Source organism: Vidua macroura, chromosome Z, assembly GCF_024509145.1.
Source record: "Vidua macroura isolate BioBank_ID:100142 chromosome Z, ASM2450914v1, whole genome shotgun sequence".
In the NCBI taxonomy this organism is placed as follows: domain Eukaryota; kingdom Metazoa; phylum Chordata; class Aves; order Passeriformes; family Viduidae; genus Vidua; species Vidua macroura.
Window position 1 is genome coordinate 63,349,281 of NC_071611.1, and position 24,488 is coordinate 63,373,768.

Genomic DNA, 24,488 nt, shown 5'->3' on the forward strand with positions numbered 1-24,488 from the left:
CTTGCACACACATTTGGAGAACACAGGTGCTTTTTAATTAAAGTTGATGCTCTTATTACAGACAAGAATCATTGCTGCTTTCCCTTGGTACAGCTTGTTTGCGTAGAGTCATTCCTTATTTCATTATTATTAGAGTAATTTTTCCCCCTTACCCTTTTAAGACAATTAGATGGGAGACACTAAGATAACTTGTTTGGAATGGATTAATGTAAAACAAGAACAACAAATAGGACTAGGAAAAAAGAGAAGAAAGAAAAAAAGCAATATAAATGATCAATGCTAAAATGTCAAAGACTGTAATTCAGTTTATTTGACAAGTAAGATATACATAACCTATGAGAAAAGTGTAAACTTTATTCACTAAATCAAACTGACAAGTTGGAAACTGATTAATTCTAAAGCTGGTTCAAGATTTCACAATTATATTATCTCAACTGATTTCCTATTCATCTGTCACAATTCATTATTTGGTTGCCAAACTTGACCAGAGAATTTTTCAAGACTAAATTTGAAGTTTATTTTTCATATGAAGACTAATTTTAAAGCCAAATTCTTCTTCATTTGAAAAAAGCCGGTTTGACTTTAATTGGCAAATAAATGTCTTACCCATTAACAGAATTAATTTTAAAAGCCTGAAGTAAATAATTTAAAAAATCACAGATGAAAACAAGTTTTGAAAAGATCCCTCTTTATTTTCAAGTATTTCCAAATAGTCTTCTAGCTCTGTGTTTGAAATAATGTATTTTAAAAATGTCTTAATATTTAAATGAAAAGACCTCTCTTGAAAATTTTTACAAGACATTATATCTGAACATCCTGGTTTTGTTAGGTGTCACATGCAAGTTTTGAGGTGTTATCACTCAAACATCAAAGCACATACAACTATACTTTAAAAATGTAGAAATACCTGCAGACATCAGCTTAGTGCATATAATTCATTAATAAATCATTCCCTGCCTGGTGAAAGGCATGTGGCTAAACTGCAGCTTCCCAGACAGAGACTGCGTTGCTAGGAAGTCCCTCATAGGTACCAAGTTTGGGAAGATGTGATGGAAGGAAGGTCTTTCAGTAGAGAAAGTGAGTGGATAGAAGCCACACCTGGAGGAGGGAGGCTGCCTGGTGAAGAATGGAACAAACAGCTCCAATTTCTCCTTGGCTCCAAATGGACTATATGGATACCTGCTACTTTGGTAGCTACATCCAAGAGGCCCTGTCAAAAAGATTAGATTTACAGTGTATCATCAAACATACTGGTTACCCCAGGGCCAAGTAATGTGTGCAACATTAGTTCTGCTCACACCTCTTGGGATGCCCTTTTTATCAGAGGGGGAAACTTCCTATGCTTAAAGACAATGCATTAGTACTAAGAAATAAAAATCCAACTTAGTCATTATTATAAATTAGAGCAGAATCCCAGGGATGTAACGCATAATGTGAACTAAACTATGTAGTTGGTGGAGATTGAAAATTATAAGAATAAAGGAATTTAAAATGTTCTAACAATTTTCAATCCTATGAAAAGAGAAAGAACAGAAATTTGGGTAGCTATTTGTATTTGTAGGAAAAGATTTGAGTTTGCAAAACTCTTCTTTAGTTAAAACTTTCAAATGTTTCCAAAGTTGAGTCTTAAACTGCAATACAATCCTCAACAGAAAATGTGGTATTTGAAGGGTTACAATGTAATAACAGATGGAGAAAAAACATATTTTAACAGCAATCATCAGAAATGCATTTTCTTGCATCCCAGACTACTGTCTCATACAGTACTGAAAAAATGTTCTTTTAGAGCTGTCATATATAAATGTTCTCTAATAATCTGGAGGGTGGAAAACACTTTCCAAATTGACACTAGGTTGAGATGCTTTTCTAGGAACATCTGAATAAGGATATAAAAAGGAACTGTCACATGTTAAAAGCATAGGCAAGCAAAATACCAATCTTTTGCCTTTAAAACATAATCTGCTACAGCTGAAAAATAGCAATAATAAAGCTACTTCCCAAAGGAGAGCTATTAGGATACTAACAGTGGAGAAAGATGACAGACTAAATATGAAAAACAAGTTACACAAATCTTCAATGTGAGATATCAAGAAAAAATGCCAAAGACCTGGGTGTCATCACAGGCAGGATACTGTTTCTCAGCATCATGGTTTTGTAATGTGGTTACAGCACAGGACTGGAAGATCTCCAGTCAACGTCCCCAGGGCTAATGACTTTTTGCATGATTATGGTAAGTTGCTTTTAGAACAACTTGAAAATATCTCATCAATTTGTCACAAAATCAAAGATGACAGCATTAAAACAAACACATGGAACACTTCACACGTCGGACATGCAAATTTTAAACTTAACAGCATGGGTAACAGCAATGCTGACTTGCCACTCTCTCAGCATTTGTTAGCTATTAGCAGTTAATTTGTCACAAGTGTGAAGTTCTGATGCAAGCCTAGGAAAGGAATATGCCTCTGAAATTTCATTAGCATTTTACAGTGTTGTTTTTGTGAGTAGGAAAATTAACTGAACATATAAAACAAATATGTATTTTTTCTTTATTTTCAAAACAAACAATAAACAGATGGTCTGATGGAGCCAATGAAATAAGATGTAGAATAAAAAATATCAAACAAAATCAGTAAATAATATATATTTAGGCAAGTATATAGTCTAATGTACTAAAAACATAAAAAAATACTGATGTCTTAATATACTTTAATCCAAGGGAAAATTTTTATTCAGCCTCTTTTCTGGAAGGAAAAAAAAAAAACATTGGTGAGAAGAAATACAACAGTTCAATCACCAGGACAGCAAAACTTTCAGCTGAGCTTTTGTTCTTATACTGCCTTTCATACCAACTGTACAGTAATCTTCTCAAGGTGGGCAATCCAACTCTTAAGTCACTAAAGCAAATCGCAAGTATAACCTGTACAGATAAGTTGCTGTGCTCTGGAATTAAACCTGTTCAAAAGTAACATCAAGGATAGCATTACCTTGGAAGAGTATATGACTACCTAGACATACCTAATGAAAAGCACTACTTTGTCTCCTTTTGAAACTGAAGCATATGAGGCTCCTCAGATTTCAAGACTCCCCTGCCTCATAAGCAAAAAGTTCTTTTTATAACCAAATGCCAGTTCTTTTTATAACTTCTCAACCAGGTTAGTTGAGAGGCTGTAGAAAGGGTGGAAAATCCTCGAACAAGGAGGTTACAAGCAATTCTGGCAGTCTCTTTTTGTACAGCTTAAAGAATAGAGATGGAAAGGAGGCTCAGGGGAGACCTTATCACTCTCTGCAACTGTCTGAAAGGAGGGTGTAGCACATGGGGGGTCCGTTTCTTCCCCCAGGCAACAGCAACAGGACAAGACTACGAAGTCTTAAGATGCACCAGGAAGGATTTAAGCTGGACATTAGGAAGAATTTCTTCACAGATTGAGTGATGGGGCATTGGAATGGGCTGCCCAGGGAGGTGGTGGAGTCACTGTCCCTGGAGGTGTTTAAGAAAAGACTGGCATTCAGTGGCACCATGACAAGTTGGTGATGGATCACAGGTTGGACTTGATGATCTTGATGGTCTTTTCCAACCTGGTTAATCCTGTGATTCTGTAGCACAAACACTTGGCAAGAGTCAAATACCTGTCTACACTTTTCTCATTCTTAATTTCTGAGACTAGATAGCTTTATCACTTTGTTCATGACATACAGAAAAAAGAACAAACAAAAGCCCAAGTTTAAATCTTGGCTAGCAAAATGGTAAAGGGAACAACTACATTACACATCTTAATGAGGGAAAAAGGACAAAATCAGGAGTATGTTTTTATACAAGAAAAAAAATGGAAGTAATTTAAAAAAATAGTTAATTTAGCTAATTCTTTACACTTGGGATTACTGGTTCAACACAAAAATTAAATTCTCTCTTCCAGTGTGTAACAGTCTCAGTGACTAGAACACAATCCTAGAACTGAAGATTTTGCAGTATCCTAATAACATTACTTGCTTAACTTTGAATAACAGCAGGGTAACACTGTACTCTTGCCCAATAAAGGTATCCTTAAAACTTCCCAAAGCAACTGCTAAAAATAACAAACAGAATAAACCACTTTTCCATTACATCTCCTCCTTCTTTGGGATACTGGCCCTCTCTCACATATTAATACTGTCAGAAGATGACAGCAGCAAAGTAACCTACATTGGGTCATTCAGGACTTCAGGTATCTGTGGCTGAAATCCACAGTATTTCCACAAAAAATAAATACCTTGCTTCTTTGGGGAGAAGAAAGAATAAAGGTGGGTATATGGCTGCCCCTTTATAGTTTTCTTGTAAGGCTTGACAGAAACTCTCATGTAAGTAAAGAAAGACACAAAAGTTAGTGTATTTAAATGAGCAAAAAATCTTTGCAGACAGCTTCTTATACTATTTTAACAATATTTTACTTCACTTCAATTTGGCCTTGTTCATCTCAAAAATGAAGTATTTCTACCTGACATAAGTATATTCAAGATGAGATTTGAAAAATTATGCCTCACAGTAATTCTTCACATAAAAATAAGGATAATGATTATAGTTTCAGGTTTTGTTAATGTCTTTTGAGTCTAAAATTAATCCTAATTTGGAAACAAAGCCTCAGATTGCAAACCAAGTTAGTGTCACTCGCAATGTTACTTTATACAAATCAGAAGCTCTTGGTATACTTGTATGCTTTATGAATGGTTCCTGTTAATTTAACCTTCTGGTTTGTATCTTCTTTCACTAATGAACTGTTATCAGTGTTTCTGACTATATGGCTATCCGAAGTCAATGATCTATTACAATTTTCAACAGTCTTTGAAAGCTTTAGAGTACGAACTGGAACACAACAGAATTATTATTTTTTGGCTGCGCCATGTATTTGCTATTCCAAGGAAAGTCCATCCATATTTAGCCAAGATATCCTTAGAAAACAAAGTCTTGGACACAATGAATAAAGCTTGTTAGAAAGCTACTGCTGAAAATTCTAAATGTACCACCTACAGTGAACACTCATACCTGGGAAAGGTTACAATATACTGGCTGCACTATGTTATCTGCGCAGTAAGAAGAGCTTTGGTTGAGATGGATACAGGTGAAGCAGTTTGTCATTTATTTTCTGAAAAAGCGATTAGCTAAACCATACAAATTTGATTTTGCACTTGCATGCATTTCATCACTTTTACTACAACAGCTAAAGTAAAAAAGTAATACTTTTTGGATGTAAGAAGACACTTCCATTCTCATTCTACTGAAGAGGTACTGAGAGCTTGAACCGCAAATTCGAAACTAAAGGAAACACCTCTGCTAGAATAGCCATATCTTAATAATAACTTTCAGAACAAATATTTAAGTTCTACACACTTTTCTTTGTTCTGTAAGCAAATAACCATATAGCATCTGTAAACAAAGTCAGGAATAAAACTTTGGACTGCAGTTTCTTAGCAACCCTGCACAAGCTAGCTAACTACATTTAAGCCAGTGAGAGGTGTGAATATTTTGATGAGAAGCAAGAATGTTTTCTTCTACATTACTGCTTGCCTATGGTAGATGTTTGCTTTGTGAATTAGAAGACTTGACACCGCAACCTAGTTGAGCATGAAGAAAACAAGTGATGTAATTTATTTGGTTTAAGATTTTCATCTATTTGTTCTTATAGCTGCCAAGTTGATTTCTAAGGTTTTCAGGGGTCCTTGACCTTCTTTGGAGCTAGATTGTTTCCTATGCATTTGAAATATCCTATATATCTGTAGATACCACAATTTCCTCTGACAAATGTATCTGCTGTTGTTACATGTAATACCTGAACTTATATGAGTTAAAGGAATCAAAGGAGTAAAGTTGGTTTTCTACTTTTTTCTTTTTTTTTCCCACTTGCATTGCCCTGCCAGTTATGTGATGCTTTCACATCAAAGACATCAAAGATAAATGGACCAGCACAGCAACTGTGGGTCAGCAACTCTGCAACAGCTCCATGTTTGAATACTTCCCTGGACTGTAGGACCCTTATACCAGAGTCTGTCTACTACATATGCAAAACGTAGCTTATACCACCAAAGATCCTGTGGTCAATGTAACAGTGAAACTGAGCTTGCAGGAATAATGCTTCAGATATCTGTTGCCATAAAGAAGCCTTCCAAAGCTATTAGTTACTAAACTCCTGAGAACTAGTACATTTTTAAAAGGCTGAGATATTGACCCTGGCAGACAGCTGGCTCCCACTCAGTCATTTGCTCCCTCCTTCCCATGGGGATTGGTGGGAGACTTGAAAGAGCAAATGAGAAAATGAGAGAAAAACTAGTCATTTGAGATAAAAACAGTTCAAGGAAAAGAAAAGAAATAAAACACAATCAAGTGAGCCATAGGCAATTACTCAGCATGCCCCACAAGCAGACTTAATGCCCAGCCACTCTCCAACCAACACACACTTTGGCAATAACCCCCTGCCCAGCTTAATACGGAGCACACTGTTACATGTCATGGGTAATCTCTGACCATTGAAATCTGTTGTCCCAGCTGTGTCACTTTTGAGCCTCTTGTCCCTGTCAGCCTCCTTGAATGAGAGGGCAGTGTGAGTAACTGAGAACGCCTTGGTGCTCTGCAAGCACAGCTCAGCAGTAGCTAAAATATGCATTTATTAACACTGTTCCGGTCACAAATATAAAACACAGAACCATGACTTAAACTAATGTCTATGTTCTTTCCCATAATCACAGAACAATTTAAGTTGGAAAAGACTTTAAGGACAAGTGAAGTCAACCTTTGATCACCACCACCTTGTAAACTAGATCATGGCATTAAGTGCCACATCCAGCTGTTTCTTGAACGCCTCTGGGGAAAGTGACTCCACCAGCCCTCTAGGCAGTCTGTTCCAATATTTAACAGCCCCTCCAGTGAAGAAATTATTTCTGATGTTCACCCTGAACTTCCCCTGGTGCAGTTTGGGACAGTGTCCTCTCATCCTATTGCTGGTTGCCTCAGAGAAGAAGCCAACCACCACCTCGCTATGACCTCTTTTCAGGCAATCGTAGAGAGCAATAAGACCTCCCCTGAGCCTCCTTTTCTCCAGACTAAATATCCCCACCCTCAGCAGCTCCTCATGGGACTTCATCAGCTCTGTTACCCTTTTCTGGACATGTTCCAGCACCTCACTGTCTTTCTTCAAGTGAGGGGCCCAGCTTGGAAATAGAACTCCAGAAGCAGCCTCACCAGGGCCAAGACAGGGGGACAATCACTTCCCTGGTCCTGCTGGCCACTCTTCTTGACACAGGCCAGGATGCCATTGGCCTTCTTGGCCACCTGGCCACACTGATGGCTCATGTTTAGCTGGCTGTCAACCAGCACCCCCAGGTCCTTTGCCCTGGGCCACTTTCCAGCCACTCTGTCCCCAGCCTGTAGTGGTACATGGGGATCTTGTAACTGAAGTGCAGGACTTGGCACTTGGCCTGGTTGAACCTCATACAGTTGGCCTCAGATTATCAATCCATTTTGTCCAGATTCCTCTGCAGAGCCTACCTGCCCTTCAGCAGATCAACATGTACACAACCTGGCATCATCCACGAATTTACCCACTTTACACTCAATTACCTCACCCAAATTATCAACAAAGATATTAAACAGGACTGGGCCTAACACAGAGCCCTGGGAACACCACTAGTGACCAGAAGCCGGCTGGATGCAGCACCATTCACCACCACATTCTGGTCCTGGACATCCAGTCAGCTTTTCAACCTAGTGAAGAGTACACCTGTCCAAGCTGTGAGCTGTCAGCTTTTACAAGTGAATAACATGGGAGACATTATTAAAGGCTTTGTTGCAGTCCAGGCAGATAACATCCACAGCCTTTCCATCATCCCTTAGGCAGGTGAGTTGGTCATAAAAGGAGATCAGGTTAGTCAAGAAGGACTTGCCTTTCCTAAACCCCTGCTGCCTAGGCCTGATCCCTTGGTTGTCCTGGATGTGCCATGTGATCACACTCAAGATGATCTGTTTATAACTGTGCTGGGCACCAAGATCAGGTTGAAAGGTCTGTAGTTCCTTGGAACTTCCTTACAGCCCTTCTTGGGGATGGGTATCACAGTGGCCAACTTCTATTCACCTGTGATTTCCCTGGTAAATCAGAACTGATGACAAATAATGGAGAGGAGCTTAGTGAGCTCTTTCAACAGCTTCCTGAGTACATTTGGATGAATCCCACTCTGTCCCATAGACTTGTGAGTTTCCAAGTGGCACAGCCAGCTTTGCACAACTTTGTTCCAGATTGCAGTGGATCTACTCTGCTTTTTGTCCCGGTCCAGTTTAGGGGGTTGGTTGTCTTTACTGTTAAAGACTGAGGCAAAGAAAGCATTAAATTATCTCAACCTCTTCCTCATCATTGGTCATATTCTCCATCAGGTCCAATAAAGAACAGAGATTTTCCTTGGCCTTCTTTCTGTTCTTAATGTATTTATAAAAACATTTTCTATTATCTTTTACAGCAGCAGCCAGATTGAGCTCTAGTTGAGATTTCACCTTTCTAGTTTTCTTTCTTCATGACCTAACATCACTATATTCTTTCTGAGTTGTCTGCCTCTTCTTCCAAGGGCCATAAAACCACATTTTTTATCTGAGTTCCTGCAAAAATTCCCTGTAACATCAGGCCAATATTCTTCCCTGATTGCTCATCTAATAGGGTGGTCTGCTCCTCTGTCTTTAAGATTTCCATTTTAAAGTATGTCCAGTCTTCCTGGATCCCTTTATTACAAAGAACCTTAAATTCATGGCCATGAGCCTGCTCTGTTACAGATACATTCTGTACTTAGATACCTTATCTTCCATTATATATTTCTGTTTCACAAGACTTGCATGATAGTATATTATCAGTCACTATATATTCTGATTTATGTTTTTCATCCACACTGACACCAATCTGTATCATCTGAAGATGTCTCATGTGCTTGAGCAACCTCCTTTTACTTAAAATCACCACACTTCTGTGTAACGGAAGTCACAATGACACAGGAAAAAAATACTTCACAAAAATATTTTGCATCAGTTCTACTGAAATCACACCTAAGCAGAAATGAAAAATATCTTATGAATACAAGAATGCAAATCTGGAGTTTCACACTTAGATGTCCTTGGCAGGAAGAGAAGTCCTGGAAGCCTTTGGAGATCTCAAGAACAGTGTAGGGGAACCCTCTTAGGGAAAATTTTCTTTCCTGCAAGAAGATTACTGACAGATGCAAGAACTCTAAAGACACAACACAAAAAGGAGGAGCAATACAGTGATGTGCACACAGGTCATGGATGGATCCTCATCTAGTCTGCATACTCCATTTTTCATAGTGAATGACTGCTGTGACAACATTTTAAAGAAATCAAGATTATGTAACTCTGGATCTGCAATATATTCGAGCTCAGAGACACACTTCCTACCTATCTTAAATTCTGAGTGCAATTTCAACTGCGCTATGCAAGATATGTATTGTGCTTAATCCTAAATTTCAATTGATGCTGTTCTGCATCAAACGGACCTTCAATTTCTCCTTAAAGATGCATTTCAAAGATGAATGATGAAATTGTTGAAATAAATTCAAGTCCTACTTTTATCTGTGTTGATAACTGCTTTTTAATGAAACTTATGTAATTGATTCAGCAGGAGCAAAGTTTCCTTTTACTTGGAAAAAGGGGTTTCAGCACTGGAAGTCTAATTCTCACACACTTCAGTGCAGAACAAGTTAGCAGCTATCCATCTAATGTTCATGGAGTCCTAAGAAGTGCAGAGACATAAGTTTGGGCTGAAAGGAGAAGTAAAACATACCTTCTCAATCTACACTTGTCTTTGCCACTCCTTGACAAACCTAGCCAACAGCCACACCATCACATATTTTGGCTAAGTATACAAGCCAATGTCTCCTCCTCAGTTTTCTAATACCAGAGATTTGATGATTGCTTTGAGTCTGTATAGCAGTACAAGTAATTTTTAAACCAGGTTAAACATATACTAATCAGTGCAATCTGCATCTGTAATATCCATTCTTTTACTTCTGTACTTGAATTTATCTATCTTGATTATTTTCCTACAGGAAAAGCAGAAAAGATAATTTGTCTTCAAGAGAGAAATCTGACATTGATAAAATATCTGAGGTAATAATCTGACCATATCTTTAAGAAAAATTACAGAATCACAGAAATGTAAATCAAGGCTATAAAAATAAACCTGCCAGCAGCAATAACCTTATAAATGCACATCTTTTAATTTGTAAAAAAAAGGCAACATCTGAAAATTTCATTAAAAAAAAACCCTAGGAATGCCATTAAGACATTAATTTCTAGCATAACTTTTGCAAAGTTAAACCATTAACAGTATATAAAAATGCTTCCATTTAAAAGCTTTTGACACTGGATTCACAATTGCTTTATCAAATCTATAATTAGAGGTCAGCCTTGATGCCACAAACATTAGAAGGGTAATTAATGCTATATTTGTGCCAATTGAAAAATCTCAATGAACCAGATTTTGCACCACCTTTGACTGTGCTGACTAACTGTGAAATCATCTGGCAAAAATCAATTACCATATATGCAACATGGATCCAGTCTTTAACTTTCTCCGATATCTATAATGTCTGAAAAGTGGAAAGCACAGAAAGAATGTATTTGTGGTCTCAAATTCTATTCAGCTGTATACGTATACATGCGTGCAACTTGAAACTGGTTTATCGTTTTACCACATCAAGACTAGCTTACTGTAGCTGCAAATTCTCCTCTGCTAAGTTAAAAACCTCAAAATACAGACACATACTTAGAAAAAATAACTACTCTGGGAAAAAGAACATCTGAAAAAAACCTTTCACATCTAACTCTTGACAGAAAAGAATTCAGTAAAGTCTGTATCTGTCCTATTGTTGACTTTGAATTGTAAGGGAATATCTGACTCATTGCGATCAGTAATTTACATAAAAGCACTAGAAGCAGTTGCATAATGCTTCAGAACTTAATTTTATTTGTGAGATCATTGTCTGGTACTTCAGTAATTAGAAACAGAAAGAAGGCTTTCCTTGAGTGTTGTGGTTAAATGTTTTGAGACCATTAGAAGCTTATACATCATAAAAAGAAAGAGCTCTGTTCCTCAAACACCAGTTAAGCAGTAAACAATACCGCTCAGTGACTGATAACAGGGTAGAGAAAAAAGACTATTTTTTCATCTTTCAACTGGAATTCTAGCGGAATTTGGGTTTTGTTTATTCCTCTGTTTCACTACTCTCACCTTCAATGATTACTCCAAGAATTGTCTTTCCTATGGCTATCAAAAATTATAAATTTTACCACTTACAGTTGTAAGACAGGACTATGTAACACAGTGTGATACCGTAAGGAGCAGATTACAAGAGTTTAACAAAAAGACAATTTTTGGCAGTCTGACAAAGCTTTCATGATGAGATTTTCCACTATTGAACTGGAATCTGGATCAAAAAGCTACTTAACCAAGGCTTGTAGTAAGAATTTTTTAATGTCTTGTCAATATGAAATACTGTCATCAAGGACTGATCATAAACACCAGTGATGAAGGGCATCTACCATGTGTAGGTGAATTGACTTAACAGAGACTGCCCCTCCTCTAGCCTGGCTAATTGTCCTCAGCTTCCAGCAAGTCTAAGATCCCACTTACTTTCAGAAAACTTCAAATGAACAGACATTTTCTTCTGAAATAGCAAAGCATGAGAACTTCAAAACACCAACTGTTAGCATGTCGTCTGTTCTGTTTTATTGTACACCTCATCTCTTCCCATAGGTTAAACACCTGTTTTGCATTAAAAGAAAAACATCATCAAATGCAATATATAGTAAGGATTTGTGCTTCATGTTTTTACAACAATTTCCTTTCAAGAAAATAAAGTTTTCTGCTAAAAGGTTCTACCCACATGTTTTCAGTTCTACCCTGAGAGTGAAGAAATTAAGCATGTATAATGACTGCCCCTGAGGTATAGCAATCCGAAGGATAAGCGTGTTGTATAACAGCACCCAAAGACTCTAAGTAACAGTTAAAACAGAAAGTGAAGAAAAAATTGCTCCAAATGAACCTGTAAAATTATTGTACTTCATCACAGTATAATTCTGCAAGCCGCAAAGTTTATCCTCCTTATTTTTAAAATTTTACACTGGAACCTTTAACTACTGGCAAGATCTAGTATGTCTAGTATGTCATGAAGTAAGATAGTCTCCATGCTCCATCATGCCCCATGGCACTTGGTTGGGTCATGACTTGGTTCTGGCCAGGAGAGGGTTAACTTTTGCAGCAGCCAGGAGGGATGAAGCCATTGGTTATTTGATACCAGCCTGAGCCATGAAGGGGAAAGGAGTGTTATTCAGAGGGGTGTTGTTTGTGGGACTGCTGGTTTGTAGAACTGTGAGGTCTGGTGCTGGATTCTGCAGTGAGCAATCGCATGTGGATTGTTCACCTATCTTGCACACTCTCTTATTACTGTCAGCCTTCTTATTTCTCTGCTGTTCCCAGTAGACTGTTCTATCTCAGCCAACAATCTTTACCTTCTGTGTCTCCAATTCTCCTCTCCAGCCTCACTGTAAAGGAGCAGGAGGAAGTGAACAAGATGAACAAGATCTTTATGAACAAGATCTTTAGTATTTAGTGGGAACAGTAAACGGTGGAATACCATTTCTAAACCATGACCGGTCACTAGATTGTAACTTGGAGATTAGCTGATAAATCACTAACAATGTTCCTTGTAAAAAGTGGCATCTCAGTCTGTAAGCTGAAACAGACTGAACTTACTTCACTACTAACATCTGCTAAAACTGCAGCACAGTAGGATGTGGCCATAACAACAATGAGTTTAGAATCAGAATACAACCAAAACACAGTAAATCAGGATCGCAGTCACTGACTGCAGCTTCTATACAAATGACCTCTGACTGCTTGGTTCAGATCTTGGTTTTCACAAATGCAAATGTCACCAATTAGAGAAAACAATTCAAAATCTGCAGTTTCCTAAGAATCCTAACTGAAGTCCATGAAATTTGCAGTGACATTGAGATACACTAGACACCTGACATTTAGTCACTGGTACCTGGAATCAACAATACCACACTCAGTGTAAGCATTTAATTCTATTGATCTGAAACACATATACATATTAAGTGAATTCTCTAGCCTAAACTACCTCCCCCTTAAGAAGTATTTCTATGCTATCAGAGATGCTTTTCAGGCATTAAACAGACCTCACTCAGCCAGTTGACAACATCACTTCATGCTTTTGGTTTTTTGGCCTCCAGAGGCAGAAGCAGGTCATGTTGAAGTCAGGGTACAGAAGAATACCAAACACAATTGAGATTCCCTCTGAAAAAAGAGCTTTTACCTAGGGAGCTGATACCTTATTCCAACTAAAAGCACAAGATGCAGCAGTGCTCCTCTGCACAGTTTATCTTCCCTTCTGCTTTTCTGCAGCACACAATACAGCAAATTTAAAATCAATGGCAACAGGTGCATACCAGCACTCAAACTGCATAGAAAGATATTCCCAATTGTCAGCATTCCTTTCTGTCACACTGCTGCTGTGAGAACCTTTTGAAATGATCTTTCAAGCCACCAGTGAGAGACTTGAGGCTCTTTGCATTTGCTGTGCTCAGTTCTTCAGGTATCTGCACTGAAGAGTGTCACAGCAGGCAGTAAAGCTTTTCAATTTTCTTCTATTGACTATCCAGGAGGAAACAGAAGCTGATCTGCCTATCAAGTATCTTGTATCCAATATGATTAAATGACTCTGAATGTACTATAGGCCTTCACCATAAGCAGAAAGTATTAAGTAGCAGTTTGTCATTCTGTGAAGAAAATTAAGACTTTGGCATTTTATTGGGCATCTATGTTAATGTGATTGGCAAAGGGAAGTAATAAAGAATCATAATCGATGCCATGGCAAAGCAATGCAAGTGTGTTGGATGAAACAGGACTGAAACTCACCAACTCACTAATTTTTTGTTTGTGAGAAATGCTGTGAAGTTCTTCCCATATTACAAAGTTTGGATGTAAGAGATTCTGTTTCTAATAACTTTTGAATGACAAGAATTGTTGTCTCTCAAAAATCTTACACTCATTAAAAAGCAATTTAGGAGGTTATTGAAATAAATTATTTATGAAGTGGGATGCATCATTGAAAAATGTTGAAGAGGCATCCAAAGAGTGACTCAGTATCTCCAAAACAGAAATAACAGCTCACTTTTACTTTTTCTTATGTAAGTTTAATAAGAACTGCATTAAAGTCAACTGTTATTATTTAAAGGAGTTTTTCTAGAAGTCCCTCTGTTTTATAAAAGTACCCATCACCATAGTAAAACTTAAGCTTTGAAATATGATCCCTCAGAAATTTCTTATGAAACAGAAGAAGTAATTTTTGTTTGGTCAAAATCAAAAAATACTATGAACATTTCTGTTTTATTCCTGAGACTACACAATAGGCACAGTACCATTTCAGTGATCCCATTTGCATTCTGTTATGGACCTGAGACTGATATGGCTAGTTTTATAAACATAGATGTTAACAAATAGCAGTGGAATAAAGAAAAAAGAATAAAGCAGTACATCAAAACAAGATGCCTTCCATAGCACAAATGACTTCATCCACAGCTGACTGCCTCTGAGCAAAAGGAAATTCTACTATAAGTCTGTACCATTTAGAAGCTTTGCGATTTGCTGGCAATTTGCAGAAATTAAAGGAAACTTTTGGCAGTATGCCTACATACCATAGTAGTTAAAGAAATTATCATCCCACCCATTTTGACTACAAGCCTTGAAAGACTAGTCTAATGTTTCTTCTTACCCTCGTGTTCTCCTTAGCTAATAGAAGACTTAACGTAGAACTTCAAAAAAAAAAATTTTTGGAAAGTGCCACTCTGGTGCTCAACTGAAGTAATCTACAGGTAATTTTTTCTTTCCCCTTTTCACTCACCAATAAGTCCCAGCAACAGAAAGTATTCACTCTAATTAAAAGTGAAAAGCTAGCACACAGATCCAATACTCTGATGTTTCACAGCTGCATGCAGAGCTGCCCAGACACCTGTTAATTTTTATAGCTTTTTTAATTTTATAGCAATTCCTTTTGCTCTTTATCATTCCATGGTTGGAAGGATTAAGTTGGATTATAAAATGAGGCAGAATAAACTAGATCATCATGAAAATGACAGCACATTTGTACATCCCACCTTCACTGAAAAACACAAATAACTATAAAGCAATTTTGTCTGTCCAGCTGCTATCGCAGAAAGCAGGAATCAACCAACTGGTCTACACATTATGAAGTCTTTGTAACGCATGGCTTTCAGAATGTTCCCTGCCTGTGTTTAGCTCTACTTCCTGACACAACTTGAGTATCTAGTGCCAAATGGCCATGTATGCTGGACAATCTGAATTCCTGCCCCAATTTCTGAAGGTATTTTAGAAACAAGAAATATGGACAGGCTATTAGTAGTATTTTTCAGTACCCATGCAGTGATTTATCTCTTGTTTAGTCTAGGGGCAGCTAGGAAAAAAGGGCAAGAGCTGCAAAAACTGAAGGTGGTTAGCTGCTGATTATCACGCTTTGTGTGTCTGCTAATTGGAAACACTGAGCCTCCAAGTTTTTTGTAGAGGTTAGGCTGCCAAGTAATCTTACACTGAAAACATGCTTCATGTATCCTTGGTGTCCAAAAGCTGACTCCACACTGACACTGTACCTCCTGATAACACTGACAAAGCTCAGTACAGCACAGCTTCTGCTCTCCTATTGCCACATTTCACTGCACAATCCTGGGGGCTGGGCATCCCCCCTGAAAGTACTTAAGGGGGAGGCAGGGTATGAAAACTGAAATCCCCTAGACCCTAGGACACAAAAGAAGCAGTCCAAATTTATATCCTGTATAAAACTTTAACTACTAATAGATCAGAAAGCAGACTCCATTTTCTGGACATGCTTTGTAAGAAAGTGACTTCAGTACTCAGCCAAAGAAAAAGATTCAACTTCACAAGTGAAGGTATGTGATTTTTTGCTGTACCCAGAAGTCCTTGAAAGTGCACTGAAATATCTAAGTCTCTGAGTGTACCCTTGTTATACCCCACATCTAAGAAGAGGAACATCTTCTCACCGATGAACCAGGACGTGTCCCTGCAGTGTGTGTAGGAATAGGTATGTGCTGGATAGCAGAAGACAGGGATGTGCTGTGATGCAAATACACAGCGCAGCTAAGGAGTATTTGCAGAGGGCAAGTAACAAGGCCTTGTTCTTCAGCCTGTCCTATTGTGTAACAGCCTTCCCTGCCTTTATGAAGAAGGTTTTGACCAGGAGAGGATTCTCCCATCTAAGTGTGGTCCAAGGTTGCTCCAGCTTGTTTCTGCAGTTAAATCAATGTTAAGTTTTGTATCTGACTCCCAGCTTTCACCTGCTGCATTCTTCTGGACAAAATTTGTTTGTAGGAAAGAAACAACACAACCCCCAAAACATTTTAGCAGTGTAAAGGACAATCTTTCAACCTTTGTAGTTTCTTTTCTGTGGGCAGAAACTATAAAATGCTTTTCACAATTAAAAAAAAGGCAACAACCCAAACCTCAAGAAAACAAAATGTATAATTAACATATTGACAACAAGAGGATCCCCCTTTTTTCAAAAGATCCAATTCCACAGAAAGGCATTTCTTTCTGCCAAGTACCTAGCTAACAAAATGTTACCAACAAATAACTGCCCCCAAATATCCATTGAGTAGAAAGGTGGCCCACTTTCTGAGGTGAGGTGTCCTCCCTGATTTTCTCCAAGCCTTAACTAGAGCATATCCAAAGAGCAAGTTGGAATGAGAAATATCAGAAAGCAGAATTTTCTGATATTTCCCTCTGAAGGGGAAATATGTCATTCATTGAGATACCTCCAACTAGTCATCTGACAGAGATATAACATGCCAGAATTACAGCTTCTGTGTTTTTATCTAACTCCAAATGAAAAATCTCCATCACTTTATCTCCATCACATAGTTGAAGGGGAAAAAAAGCATCAACCTCCACTAATTTGCCTACTTCAATAAAAAAATTCTACAAAGTTCAAAGGACTCAGAAACTAGGACAGTTGTAACACATAATTAAACCCTAATAATTCAATGAAATTATTTTTAAGAAAAGCAAGTCATCCCATATATTCTGCCTCCCAAAGGGATTGAAAATGGTTCATTTCACCTGCCTGAAACTCTCAGACTTATTTTTATGTGTTTTCAGATAGTTTCAAATGCCTTCAAAGAGTCATATGTGTGCATGGAAAAGACAAAAACATGTATTTCACAAAGATTTTAATGCAGATCATTCTGTTTTATAAGGAATAAAGTTTTGTAGAGTATCATATACCAATTGATACTTTCTATGTGATGGCTCAGATTGAAATGTGAAGGGTGTCATAATGCCTTACTTGTTCTCGTTGCTGGCATCGTATCGAGGCATTGGGTCAAAATCATTTCCATTTACATCAAAACTGGCTTGCGAATCCTGTATCCAACAGAAGAAAGAAAACCAGTTGCTAATTAGTTAGACTCATGTGGCCTATACATTTGTTAGCAGGTTCCTACCAAAGAGTAAATAAGCTAACTTAATATTCCTGTGGTTTTATGGTGACTGTCTTTTAGGAAAGCATTATATACAGGAATTATATTTTTTATTTTAATTTTGGAAAACAGATAAGGATAAAAAATGCCCTGAAAAAGTACAAGTACAGCACTAGGGAGGAAATAGAAAATGGTGTTTCATTTAACCAAGAGACTACTTCTCTTCTAAGAATGTTTAGAAAGTTAAGAGAGTTAATTCTCAAAACTGAGATTTTGCTGAGTGTTTTAAGATTAAAAAAATTATCTTCATGACTATAACTGAAATTTCAGCCATTGTTTCAAGAAATAAGAATAATATAATTTTCTTAAGAATATTGTTATAAAATTACATCTTGGAAAGCAACACAAATTGCTTCGCCATTTCCTTGGGAATATAACTGTTTCCAGTATCTGCAAGATATCTGTCTTTTTGTTCCATATTTATCATAGTTCTTACATCTGAAAATAGTTCATAGAGTGAACAGCTGCTGGTTCAGTGTATGGCACAGTGTATGGTTCTCATTAATTGATGCAGTAGTATGTGGTGTGTTGACATGGCAAGCAGCAATTTTTAAACTCTTTTTTGTTTAAAATCAGTTACACATCCCTCTCAAATATTCCTATTTGCAGCCCCATCACCTATAATCTGAGATACAGCACACTTTTGTGATCAAACACAAAAACAAGCAATGTGTATTGCTTGTGAATTTGGGGGATTCCTTGCTGGTATCAGGAAAGGGAGAGAGGAGTGGTAAGGACATAAATAGTTGTTTTCAATTCAGTGGTAGGACAGTACTGGAATGAGGTGACATGATACAATCTAGGTCATGCAGATAAAATTTTATCTGCTTTATTTAAATTATTTAAGATATTAAAATGAAACATGTGTCATGTGATAGGATCAAACACACATTGACAAATTGGGCAATTGCCCCCCACTTGTGTTTTCACATTCTCCAAGCTGAGTTCCACATGCACCATAGGGAAGGACACATATGTAAATATGGCTAATTTGAAGTAAGTGGCTTTAAACTGTGGACACCATTGTAGTTTTTAATGGTTTGTTAAAGATGTTTTTGTCACAATCCCTTAATGCTCTATCAAGAAGTAATCTTGCTGGCAAGAAGCCTGTGTTTAGGATTCTTTAACAAGATCTACATTTGTAATGGGAATAAAGGTATGTGCATGTCTTGCACTGATCATCTTCACCAGTCCAACTTAATCCAAATATATTTGCTTCTTTTGTTACTCTGTATAGAAGTACACCTTGCAGATTTTATTTCAGACAAATTGTACGGTCCTCACAGTTACATGCCTTCAACAAATGCCTACTTCCAAAAGATAGGACAAATCATTCCAGTAAAATGTGGTCCTGATGCTCTGAACAGCTTCAAATTCTGACTCCAACACAGGAAGCAACCCACTAGAGAAGAAGATTCTCCTTATGTCATCAGCTTCCAAGACAGATTAAATCAGTATCTAAATGTGGTGAACCACAAGCAAACAGACACTCATTAGGCAAAGTGAGACACAAAACATAGAAAACAATGGATGCAGCTCTATCACAAATTGTGAGGAGACTCAGTAGAGTTAAAATAGATTTATTAGAAAGAATATCGTACAACAGAATATTCTACACCTGTTCTTAACTGAGTGAATCATGAAAGGTCATATACTTTTCCTTTCATATTGTTTCTAGCAGTATGATAAACAGCTTTAAAAATTAATGCATGGAAGGATTACTGTAAAATTACTGTCTTTGAGAAAAGTTTCTGTCTCACTAACTAAATGTATTGGCCAAATATGAAATTCAGCTGCATGTGTTAACTGAAAAGCAGTGTATTCCATTTCTAAGTTCTGAGAGTGTGAAGACATTAACTAAAAAAATTGCAGAAGATACAAAAAATATCCAGTAATTGGTTCCAGTTCTTCAGAAATTCAGGACTCAGCTACAAGACAGATCCAGATATTAAATACGTTCAGATGAAACTAAAACAATACCTATTATCAAAAACTGTTTTCCTTCCTCCCACTGGTGTTAACATTTGAGGAAACACTTATATGATTCTTCCTCCTTCCCTCCTCTCTTTCTCCATCTTTCTAGAAGCAGCAAATTATTTTTGAGTAATAACAAAGCAGGAAATCTGGGCTCCTGTGGATACTCACATAATTCTGCATCAAGTCTGGGTGGTTTCTTTCAATGCCGTCATCCAGGATGGTGACCACAACATTCTTTCCAGTGTAACCTCTCTTCCAAGCACCTACTATATTCATATCTGATTGACAATGGTGGGTGTTGTCACTGCAATGCTGGGGAGAGAACAGGAGATAAAGATGTTGTATACTGGAGGTAACTGAGCAGTGAGGGATTGAGATACTATCCTGCTTACATTAACATTACTATTTAAAATCGCACATGAACATACTGATTTGAATAGGAACTATACAACATCAACACCTTTATTTAGACAGAAAACAATTTTAATTTGTTTGTAGGAAAGAAACAACACAACCCCCAAAACATTTTAGTAGTGTAAAGGACAATCTTTCAACCTTTGTAGTTTCTTTTAAAAAATGCAAATTGTATAAAAACTGCTACTCCCACTTATTTTTCTTTCTGATTACTCCTCATGCTAAGCAATACAAAAGGAAGCATTCAGCGGTACTGAATTTGAAATATTTTAATTCTTTTTTTTTTCAAAAAAACAAACCATATGTGGATAAAAGTAGACAAATGCCTGTAGTGAAATGGTAATGGAAAAAAAAACCACCTTGCTTTTTCGAGCTTACATGCTGTGTACAATTTCTTGACAGAATGTTTGGAAACTAATCAAGATTCATTTCTATCTACAAAAGAAGGCTTTTGGCAGGTTTTCTGCAGTATCAGCAGGAGATGAGCCACAGTTAAGAACCTGTAATGAAAATACCACCCTGAAAAACTCGCATCTTAGGGGTTTGGATGAACTGTAGATAGTGCTGATTGACAGCAGCCTGGGATACAGCTTTCAGAGCAACCAAGTCCAGTAAGATGGAGGAAGAAAGTATAGCATACATTAAAGCTGAAAGCCTCTTCCTAGACACAAATGCACCCCGTTCATGTGAAGAAATCTGGCTTGCCATGGCAATGAGACATGACCCTCAGGTATTTGTAATGCCCCATTAGCCACTTTCCAATCCACATGCACAGCCCTCCCCTGTGAAATTAGTTCAATGAGCTTCTCTCATAAATACTGCTTTCCTGCAGCTCCACCGGGCTCAGACAGAGCAACAGGCAAAAATAGAAAAAAGAGGGGGTACAGGGAAGAATAAAAGCAAAGGGTGGGAGGAAGAAAAAATAAATTAAAGAAGAAATTTGTATCATAACAAAAGTGGCTGTAGAGCATGCTCCATCTCAATCCCTGTCCCACTACCTCAAGTCCCTACTTCAGCCTCACGTCTTGTCACTCTACAACTTCTCAGGAGTAAACAGATTTGGAGGGGTGTACTCCACCTTGACTTAGTCTTCTCCAGTCAGCAAACTTTCTCAGTCTCCATTAGCAAACCTATGTGCAAACTGATTCCTCTTAAATCATAATCCTCTTCCTCCTCCTTTTTCTCCTGTTTACCACCCAAATCAGAGGATTTACGACTGGTCACTTGTTATTAGTAGAGCAAGGTTATATTCTTGTACATAAAGTCTCTCTCAGGGTCTTTCCATTGTGCCCACAAATATCTGTCTCTCTCTGTCTATCCATCCCTACACAAAGGACTTCAGGGACCAGTTCCAAGGAATGTGTAGCTTTTGTTCTCTGTATTGCTTGGAAATGTTCATGCTGCTGGCTTTATGAAATTAATTACAGTGTAAACTTGCTGTCTGAACGTAATAGTTGTACACACGAGGATTTCTAATGAACAAACAAGATGGTCAAACACATTTAATGTTTCTAGGTACATTTGTCTTTTTCAAAATGTTACTAAATTAAGTATCAGAAAATACCTGCAGAAGTTTTTAATATCATCCTCCATATTTTCTGATGTGAAGACAAAGAGACAGGAAGATGGAACCACTAGCCTTTAGCCACAGGGTGAGCTACAACAGGCAATCAGGATTCCTGGCTCTGGCCTTCAGTCAGATTTACTGGACCATTACACTGTGCCTTTATCCCTATTTCTGAAATGCCAAATGACCCTCAGCTGCTTTGCTTAATGTCTTGTCCTCTCTTCCTAGGGGATGAGCTTGTTATTTTGCTTTCATGCCAGCCAAACCACACAGGCTGAGCAAGCATATGGGTATTTTAATCCCCGTTCCTTTGCAAGCTCTTTGGATCTCAGCCAGGTCACCAGTACTTCCCTTAATGAGTCCATTGCCCTCACTTCCCTTACTTGAGTATTTGCTTTTGTGGTGGTGACTGAAGGGGTCTTTGCTACATGCATGGAGACAACCATGAAAGACATCTCTTGCCTTACTGTGTGCTCTGATGATTCTCTCAAGAGACACATGAGGTCAAATTGATTAAACAATGGTAAAGCAGCTGTAACTGTGAGTCCACTTGTAACTTTAGCACACAGCATATGTTAACATAGGATAAAAAATGTAAAGGCAACAAAGAGGCATCCAAAGGGGAGTAGTTCAAAGCAGATGAAGAGTTCAGTTACTATCATTACAATAAAAAACAATTTCTCACATCCTATTTAGAAGAGCATCTGGGTTTTTCACCACTACTCCCTACTGTTTTTTCTTCTATTCAATTATTTATTTATGCATTGTTTAATTTCTGCCCTGTTTCTAGCCTTATTTTTCTCTTCCAATACTGTATTTTACCACTGAAACATTAGTTTTGTTTAATTCAACATCTGATCCAAGATTTCTGTATTTTAATCAAAAATTTGACTTCCCTCATATTTGTGTCTATATTTCTCCAGATAAATCAGAATGGGCATTTTCCTCTTGAAGCAGTCTGATTTGTCTTTAATCAAGAACACTTTTAATCTTACACTGCAATTACTCCTCAAGTACTATCTTTTATGGTATATGGTATAGATATGCCACTCCATATACAACAGCATCTAATATTCCAGCTATTACTTGGCTTCACTTGCACTCTTTTCTGTCCCCTTGGACTGGTTTTGGCTGAGACAGAGTTAATTCTCTTCACAGTGGCTAGTATGCGGCTGTTTAGGATTTGTGATGAACAGAGTTTGGATAAAACAGAGATGTTTTCACTATTGCTTAGAAGTGCTTACCAGAGCCAAAGCCTTTTTTTCTCTTCACATCACTCGCTCAATGAGGAGGCTGGGGTAGACAAGAAATTGGGAGGGGACATAGTTGGGACACAGGTGACCTCAAGTGACCATATCATAGGAAGTCATGCTCACTACTTAGAGCTGAGGAGGAGAAGAAGGAAGGGGAAAATGTTCCAAGTGATGGCATTTGCCTTCGGAAGTCCTGCTTTGTGTAGATGGTTGAACACCTGGGAAATGGTGAATTAATTCCCTGTTTTGTTTTGCTAGTGTGTGCAGCTTTAGCTTTCCCTATTAAACTCTTTTTACTCAATGCATACATTTTCTTTCTTTTACCCTTCTGATTCTCTCCCTGATCCCACTGTTGGAGGAGTGAATAAGCAGCTGTGTGGTGCTTAGCTGTTGGATTGGGTTAAAATTCCTCTTTTCTTCAAAAAACACTTCCTGCAAGGAAATTTCCTGGGTTCTATTCTGTAATTTTTCACCTGCTCCTTCTCTACCACCAATCCAAATTGCACTGTCAGATTGTTAGCAGAGGGCTGGCTTTAATTTGGAAACACTTTTTCAATTTACAGTGTTACCCAAATAAAAAGCTATTAAACATCTGTCATGATAATAAATGTTACATGATGCAGAGTGACTGAATTTTGTATCAATGAGCAAATACTGAATTTTATGGTTTATTTTCAATCTATTTTCCATATTCCTTCTTGTTAGAAATTTTACTTTTGCCATGATCATGTACAAATACAGTGCTTGGAAGCTTTTATTAGATCTGTCAATCTTCAAACTGTTGTTTTCTGAATTTTAAAGGAAACAGAATAAAATAGACTATTATACTGTATTTTCTGCCTCTTGAAACAGATAAGGTAATTAAGAAATTTCCTGCATTTGTACTATGACTAGACAACTGCATAAAATCAGCGCTACTTCAACATGTATTGCTTTCATCCACAGCCCAGAGAATACCACCGAAAGGAATAAACAAACTCTTGCCCAGTTATTTAGAGTAACTTTACTAAGACTTTAAAGATCTTACTAAGATTTTAAAAGGGCATTCAAAGCATGATGTTTTTCTTTGGAGTGTTTAAGTTGAAAATGTTAATGATACAACCAATGGTATTTAATAAAAACCATGTACAAGGTGGAAAAACTTCTGAAGTATGCATAGAAGAAAGAGGGCTATTGTATGAAAAATTTCAAATATTGAATTTTTCCCACACTTGAAATTCAAGACTTATGAGCATAAAAAGACAAAATATCTCTTGTTCTAGATATATTTTTGATACCTTTGGATAGACATTTTGGAAGCCTACCTTTTCACAATTAACAAACAGACATAACTTTAGAAGGATTTTCTAAAGTTTGCATGTTGCAGTCAGTATCAGACACGGGCATGGATTCTAATGCTTATTTTGTGAAATGTCTGTAAAGACTATCTTATGGTCATTGCCATTATCTTAATGTGCCTGCTGCACTAATTTTTGTAGTTGGAGTCTTGGTATATCCAGTTAGGGATCAGGAACAAAACTGAACAGTTAAACTGAAGAATCAAGAACATATCAATGATCAAAATATTTTGGCATTACAGAGATTAAAACCAAATTACAAGAACAATAACTGTAAAATTCTGTTCTGTCTTGCTTAGCGATGCCTATTAGTCTACAAAACCAGAGAA

The 24,488-nt window shown here is 37.4% G+C and overlaps 1 protein-coding gene across 2 annotated transcripts in view; it reads right to left on the reverse strand.

Moving 5' to 3' along the window:
- PCSK5 (proprotein convertase subtilisin/kexin type 5) overlaps positions 1 to 24,488 on the reverse strand; it is a 228,952-nt gene that overhangs the window by 136,347 nt on the left and 68,117 nt on the right. For both annotated transcript variants that reach the window (XM_054003177.1, XM_054003178.1), the window contains exons 4-5: positions 19,757 to 19,900; positions 17,419 to 17,495 (exon numbers count right to left, since the gene is read on the reverse strand). In XM_054003177.1, coding sequence (XP_053859152.1) covers positions 17,419 to 17,495; positions 19,757 to 19,900 — 221 coding nt within the window. The remainder of the gene's footprint in view (positions 1 to 17,418; positions 17,496 to 19,756; positions 19,901 to 24,488) is intronic.